This window comes from Syngnathus typhle, linkage group LG13, assembly GCF_033458585.1.
Source record: "Syngnathus typhle isolate RoL2023-S1 ecotype Sweden linkage group LG13, RoL_Styp_1.0, whole genome shotgun sequence".
Classification (NCBI taxonomy): Eukaryota; Metazoa; Chordata; class Actinopteri; order Syngnathiformes; family Syngnathidae; genus Syngnathus; species Syngnathus typhle.
Window position 1 is genome coordinate 8,343,337 of NC_083750.1, and position 7,760 is coordinate 8,351,096.

Below are 7,760 nucleotides of genomic sequence, written 5' to 3' on the forward strand. Positions count from 1 at the left end.
TACTAATTCAATTACTTTTTGGTCGAGTAACTGTAACTAATTATAAGTAATTGGGTCAACACTGCACGTGATAGTGTGACAGTGCACTTCCATACAGGGTTCACGTCTTATCAGTTATAAATGGAGCACCGTGACATCATCATTGGGTCAAAGATCAACTCAAAGCCAGTGTCAGTGTGTCACTATTGGACTACTAAATATTCCAAAAAACATAGTGAGCATACTTTAAAATGATAGTCAACTTTATTGTTCAATATTTGTAATTGTAAGTTACTTCTCTGGATTTGTGGCATGGTCTTGTTTTTAACATTTATCTTTATGTATCATTCTGGTCTGTGTTGTGAATCTGACATTTTTTGGGGGTACCTGAGATTACTGAATAAAAAGCAGTTGTTTAATTCAGTCAAATGCTGGTGGAGATTTAGATAGACAGGAAGCGGATGTTATGCATGAGTCACCTGAAAGCTGTGTTAACTGGTCACAGTCCTCATTCCCATTAAGGACCTTCTTATCAGAGTCCAACAGTCCATATGGGGAGTGCTGCACGGGGCCACTCAGTGCCGCTTTCCTCCAGGTTTGGCCTTTGAATTTTTGTAGTGTTGCGAGAAGGTTTTCCATGAGGCAAAATGTGGAGCACCCTTGACTCCTGGGCTGTCTACTTTTTCTTCTTGTTGCTATTGCTTTGTCCTTTGGGAACTGGTTTCATGAAATAAGCAGGACTTTTGTGGCAGCGCAGAGCCAGCAGAGCGGGTACAACAGCAAGCACTACATTGAAGGTGATAACGGTCCATAATTTGTCTGCTGGGACTCGATACGTGAAGGGGGTGCGGGAGTGTACAGATGCTCCAATGTGGCACCACTGGGCCTGGAGAGGAGGGGCAGATAGTGTAGGGTTTACCTTTAAAAATAAAACAAGCCAATTTAAAAAAATTTACCTGGGCAGTGGCACCAGCAAAAAAAAGAGTCCAGTCCAGCATCCAGCCGCAGCCTGGTCTTATCAGACCATAGATGAGGATTGTCATCAGGGGCACAGCGTAGAATAAATAGACCAGCATCTACAGGAAAAATAGATGAGAAGCGCTAGCTAACAGGCTGCCAGTGCTCCTTTTGACTCACCATGACTCTGGGGAAGCCCACGGGATCCTTAAGGTATGGCTCAAACTGATAAATGTATTTGAAGCAGAAATTTAGAGGACAATCCAGAACCACCTGAAAAAAAGAAAGAGGAGAGCTTTAGTTTTTTTTAAATTTTTCAGATATTGTATTTTTTTTTTTTCCACTCTACTCACAAAGCCTCTAAAAACAGAGACGGCCACACCTCCAAGTAGCAACGCTACAAGCAGCAGGTCAAGAGGACGCGATAACAGACCTTTCTTTTGCTCGGACATGATCTGGTCAACACAAATACTTTCAGAGATGTCATCAATTATGACATTTCAGCTCCTCCCCTTTTTATTTTTTATTTACCTTGTCTGCCGTGACGATAGGCATCACTCTGGGCCTCTGAAAAAGGACGAAAGCTGCCCAGAAAGGTGCTAAAAAGAAGGGAACGTTGCGCCAAAAAGCTGGATGGACGTTAGATCCGTATTTACCTAAAAAAAAAAAAATACACATGATGAAAAGAACCTAATTGAGCACAAATAAGGGTACAATAGAATTAAATATAATTTACAATACGATTAAAAACACAAGATAAACTTTTATTTTTCCTCACCGTTAACCAGAATAGCTGATGCTAGCAATGCTAATCTTGTCGAAGGATTCCCGAAAGATTGAACTTGAGTTTAGTTCGTATCATTTACGTTCCCAATTATTTATAAACTCACCGACAACCACTCCTGGAATGTGAACAAGTTGATGCATGATGGAGGAACCGACCCAAAGCAGTGCCAGACTGCGGTAAGATTTTCTGCAGGAACCAAAACAACATAAATACAGACTAAAAAAAAAAAATCACATTTGTGATTAAGCCTCAGTTTACCCTCTAAACATGCGGTGGATGATGATTAGGAAGAGACCAAAATGAACAACCCCTTCCCAGTATGACATCATCACAGCATAGGCAGTACTCAAGTGAGGTTCACCCTGGACAGACCGCAACAAATTTTTTGATGGAATGTAAATCTTTGAGGGCAGTCTATCAAATGTTACCATCTTGAGGTAGAAGCCCATGAAGCCCGATATGAAGCCGTCTTGCTCCAGTGCATGAGTCAGCCCCACCAGGCAAGTAAAAGAAAACTCTGCAAACACTGGACACACAAAAAAGCCACACGTCTGTAAAAATAGATTGAATTTATTATAATGTCACGGCTGCTCGCTACCATAAAATAAAGGATCCACTGTCGTTTTACGTTGTGCAGTTAAGAGGTAGAGGAGGAGAAGAACACCTCCCAGAACGGCCATTCCAATTCCCAGGATGAGCAGAGGCCTGCAGGAAGAAATGATGAATGCCTTTGTTTTGAGTCTTAAAACTACATGAAAAAAGACTTAACGCATTATTATTCAACTTCATTCCAGAAGATGATGGAAACTTGCCCTCAAGGTGTTATCTTTGATTCTTTTTTAATACATAATCACAAAATCCACATTTAAACAAACAGAAGGATGAAAAAGTTGTTTTAGCACATCTCAGTCATCTCAGGTGAAGAAGTTGCTGACTTTATATCCTCAGGCTCAACTTCCTCATCACCTGCTGGTTAACTTTTATAGGAAGACAACTTAAGCTGTGCACAGTGTGGTTTGCCAGTTACAGTGATGAGGGCAAGGCTGGCCTGCAGAGAGAATCTTGGGGCTACACTTGCAGAATACAAAGAAAGGCTAGAAACACCTTGAACATTCGCTGTTCCCTCCCATGCAGAGCAAAAAGACTAGCAGAGTAGTCGACAATTTATTTTTTCCTCCAGGCTGTCCGTCATCGCAGCAACTCCATACTGTCGCCGTCATTATTTTTAAATGTGTGTGGATTGCTCCAAGTGTGTTTTGTTAAACCCTAATAAGTTTTGTTCTGACCACCAAATGAAAATAAGGAAAATTATTGATATCATTGTTGGGGTGAGTTTGAAATATTCTTGGTTAAAGAAGTCCCATTGCGACATTAAATTACATCTTTAGTCGCGTTGGTTAGCACTACTGATTCTAAATCAGTTACTTCAATTACAAATTGTCTTCACTTGTAAAAAAAAAAAAATAGAAAAAAACGCTTGGATTTTATTTACTAGTCTCTGATTTCAAAACTAGTTCTTCATCAGTTTGTTGTGTAGCCTATACTGTATATAATATGAGACGTTCATACATTTATCCGGGTTGACACTCATAACGGCCCTCCGAGGGAAACTATGACTACGATGGGGCCTGCGACAAAAATTTATTCGACAACCCTGTAATCGAAAAGCTCCGGGCAGATTAATTTGGCATGGCAACACATGGAGGCTAAATTCTGATTGGACAAAAAGATTGAACATTCACATACGCGTACTGAAAACAACCCAGTCAAGAGAAACGCTATAAAATGAAGAGAATAGGATACTGGGATTAAATGAATGCAATTTCATGGGTCAACTATTGGAATTTAGGTCATAAATACAGCTCAGTGCTTCCGAAGGAGGTGATATCAAACCACTGTGCAAGATCATCAAGAAAATTGCAAGCCAAATGTAGAGTGAAACCATTTCAGTGTGAATACACTTACTCGTGGAGTGCAGGGAGATTGTTCATTGTGTACAAAACTGCAGGAGCCAGCAGGGAGAGGCCCAATACACACACTTCCTCTGGAATCCTCATGGTCCAACGTTCAGCTCTTTGGAGACAGGAGAGAGTCCAGACAAAAAATATCCTCCAGTTGCTAACCTAATGTCGCACGAGTGGAGCCATGCTTCTGCCCGCTGTGGTCTGTTTTTGATCAGTGATAAATCAACATCAGCAGGTCTCCACCTTCCCTGCAGGTCTCAAAGTCCAGTTTAGGCCGTGATAGAGGCTCAATTTTAATTGTGTGTGTTTTCAAGAACGTTGGATGGCACATGTTGACACCAAAATAATCAAATTTTCACTTCAAATTGTTTATTTGTTTTTTGCGTGGATTTTACCTTTCACTTCAAGTAACTTGCAGTTATTTCGTCAAAACGTTCCAATTGTATAATTTAGACAACGCTGCCATCTAGCGGACAGGGCTGTTCATGTCAGTTAGTGGTTCTCAAAACTGTATTACTGCTGTTTACGGATAAATTCTAATTTTATGTTCAATAAAAACATACAGTGATAACAATCAAATAGAATACTTCAATCATTTTTTTAACCTTGACACAAGCCATCAGTTGTGTTTTCTATAAGATCAACAATTTCCCTGTAGGCTATTTCCATTCTTGATTAGATTCTGGATTACATACATGCAAGTTCTCAAGAAATCTTTGCTCAGTCCCCCACATTTTTTTTCATATAATGATGCATTATGCAACATCTTCTTGATAAACATTTCCAAAGCAGGCCGTCATCTAATGCAACTTATCTTCTGCAACAAAGCGGCTGAAGAGGATTAATCTCATATTGCCACAAGGAACTTAATGGCCAGTGGGAGTGGAGAGGGGTGGAGTGGCAAGGTAGAAAGACAAGACACATCAAGCATTGGCCCCTCACAACACACACAGACACGTTTCGGAAGTGCGCTCATTTTTCACGTTTCTTCCATCATGCTGCATCCTTTAGTCATCGGCATTATGACCGTCAACACCTCTCTCACTGTCATCTACTGGGCCTTCCTCTTGGGTGACGTCTACTTCAAGTGGATGGCAGAGCCGGAGGACAAGCCCAAGAAGATCGTCACCCCTGCCTGAGGCGCCAACATGAGTCCAACTGACACAAGGACTGTAGTCAACTTTTAGAGATTTTTTTGGAGTCTTCTTTTAGATTTTTATTTTCTAGAGAATGTTCCAGTTTCACTGTAAGCAACAGGGAGGAAAGAGTCAATGAAAAAAGGTACGTATCATTGCCGTTGAAGGGAACATTTGAATATTCAAGATTAATACTTTTTAGGAAGTAAAAAATATATATATATTACAAGTGAATGTTTAAAAGTCAACAAGTGATTTGGGGACAGATCAATCGTATTGATTTACGAATAAAGTATTCAATTGAGTGTATTTAGTCCAAGTCTAATATACTGAACATAAACAAGCTTCCAATCTGCTGACTCAGGTAAAAGGCGCTGACATGCAAAGAAAATCCTAATCAAGGATTACAAAGGAGAGCACCTTGACAGTTCCGCCCAACCCTCCTAACAGAAATTTGAAGACGGCAACGCTTTGACATCTCACTCAACATGAGCGACTTCTTCTGCGGTCTGCACCCGTTCGCCTTGATTATTCTCTTTGCAAACGTTGCCGTCATCATCCTGGAATGGCACTTTATCATCACTCGCTTTGTCCAACTTAACCTGCCGCGGGAAGAAAATAAAACAAATCCTTAGAGGAGGAATATGAAGGACCTCTGGATTACCCCGTCAGAATTTTTGTTTACATTGATGGTTCGTTTGTGCTAAATGTGGCAAGGGTATCACTTGATGATCATTTGAACTTTTTTGTGCTTCCTTTTCAGATGCACTTGACACCCACTACTTTCGAAGATCCTTTATTGAAGGAAAAGATCTGAGAAGGCAACAAATCTTAATTTCCAGGTGGGTAAAGTTAATTTTAAGTAGAGTAAAAAAAAAATCAACATTTACATTCTCATTATTTACATTGGCGAGCTGCTTTAAGAGAAAATGGAAGAAAACAATTAAATATCATAGACATTTTGATCAGATTACAGAAATTGATGTATTGTGGTTGAAATCCCACAAAAGACTTTTGACTCCTCCAATTAATGCATTTTGTGTATCGCTTATACTCATTAGGGTCGCAACCACTGCCGGAGCTAAGGGGGGGGCTCAGGGGCGTCACTGCCGGTGTTCCTTTTAATATATGTTTTGTATCACATTGATGTACGTATGCAGAGTGGTCCGAAGTATTACCATCCACCTCATATCTGTAATCCGTCTGCAGATGGAATGCTGATATTGCCAATCCTATTAATTCTGCCCTATAATTACCTCTGCCCTGACTCACGTTCCCTACGCTCTACCATATTCAGTGAAAGTCTTTTGAAATGAAATAAAAGTAGGGATTTGAGTCTAGACTACGACTAAAATGAAAGCTATGGTGTCCTCTTTACATTTTGAGACTATCATTCCTTCTCGTTCCCATCTGTCCATCCTATCTATCGCTCATAAGATATCATCACTCACAAAGTCTGACTTGGACTTTTGCTTTAAAGAGATCATCGAACGCTGTCCCTGAACGCCTCTGAACACCGGCGGTTTCTTTAGATGTCTCCAGCAAAGAATGACTTGGACTATAACAATGTAGTCTTCGTCCTCATCGGGGTGGTCTTGTTTCTGGTGGCTACCGATGCCATAGTGGGACACCTGATAAAAGATCTCATGCACGATCTTGTGGGTAACCTGAGGCAGAAAGAACCCATTCATCACTTCCTGGTGCTTTGTCTCAAAACCAATGTTTGGACCCAGAACTGCCCTGAGGCTGGATTGATGTTTTGACCCAGTTTTATCCTCCCATGATGGTTTACCGATATCAGTCTACCCCTAAACAATCTTCCCCTCGTGATGAAAGTGAACCAAAATAAGTGAGCTTTGCATCAATGATGAAATCAGCAGCCACTACTGAGTGGTCGACTGATGGATTCTCTATCCATCTCAATTAGTGTCCAAGTAACGATTAACCAATTTATCACACTGTTCTTCCTCTCAGACTGGATTCTTGGCCCCAAACCAGTGGAGGATCATTATGAGCTAGACAGAACAACAGTAGAAGAAAACAATTGACTGAGTGGTCACCAGATGGAGAGAGATGACGTGGAAATGGAGAGAGAGAAAGAAGGGACATTGCCAGGATTCAAACTTCCCTCCCATGCTCCTTCTCCGAGAAGAAGCGACCTCCGTTCATTGAGAGAAAAAAAGAAACACAAATGGATTGACGATTACGTCAAATCCCTTTAGGTCACTTGACGATGTCATCTCATCTGTTTGTCAATCGACCGCAGTCTCTGTAGATGAATGCTTTTCGTTGTCTTCTTTCACCGTGTACTTCATTGACACATAATGACGACAAAGCTCTTGTGATGACACCTTAATAATGGAATCTGGAGTTTATGGTCAATCGTTTTATTTCGCACCCTAATCCCAAGAACAAATTAATTCAATTGAAATTAATGGAGAAAAAGAAATATATTTACATTGTATTGAATACAATTCCCTGGGCTGTCATTTCCATGTTCCTGTCAAACAAAGCTTTTTTTTTTTTTCCTTCCTTCCAGTAAACAACTTAACAATACAAGTTGTCTCGTCTGCTCTCATTAATCCATTTTACCTTCCTACGCACATGTAATACCTGCACTGCTCAGCTATTGTGAGCCTAAGGATTACTCAACATCAGGATTATTAAACATCGAATGGATGGAGATATTTTCCCTACTGAAATTAAAGTATAGTTGCGTTATCTAATACATTTAATCTTAATTGTTGTGTTTGGGTGGCTGTGTTACTATTGTAGAAAAAAAAAGTGTGACACAAGTAACACACACATATATGCACTGCAACCGTGTCATAATAAAAAATGACCATCTAACCTTGAGCACCTCAAGCTGCTCTAATCTCTTTCCTATGAGCTCGGCTCAACATGCACACACTGACAGTGCAGAGTTTTCTTTCCAAA

The 7,760-nt window shown here is 40.4% G+C and overlaps 1 protein-coding gene and 1 long non-coding RNA gene across 2 annotated transcripts; one reads left to right on the top strand and one right to left on the bottom strand.

Annotated features, from left to right (window-relative positions):
• Positions 1 to 238: 238 nt before the first annotated feature.
• LOC133165785 (transmembrane 6 superfamily member 2-like) lies at positions 239 to 3,878 on the bottom strand. The gene is made up of 10 exons (XM_061295674.1): positions 3,689 to 3,878; positions 2,322 to 2,428; positions 2,152 to 2,249; positions 1,982 to 2,085; positions 1,827 to 1,909; positions 1,468 to 1,592; positions 1,290 to 1,391; positions 1,117 to 1,209; positions 936 to 1,055; positions 239 to 865 (listed from the first exon to the last, which is right to left on the bottom strand). The coding sequence occupies exons 1-10, from the start codon at positions 3,778 to 3,780 to the stop codon at positions 656 to 658; spliced, it is 1,134 nt and encodes a 377-aa protein (XP_061151658.1). The 5' UTR covers positions 3,781 to 3,878; the 3' UTR covers positions 239 to 655.
• Positions 3,879 to 4,645: 767 nt separating this feature from the next.
• LOC133165966 (uncharacterized) lies at positions 4,646 to 7,354 on the top strand. The gene is made up of 3 exons (XR_009717680.1): positions 4,646 to 4,968; positions 5,587 to 5,665; positions 6,798 to 7,354. It is a non-coding gene; the product is annotated as an uncharacterized LOC133165966 (long non-coding RNA).
• The last annotated feature ends 406 nt before the right edge of the window (positions 7,355 to 7,760 follow it).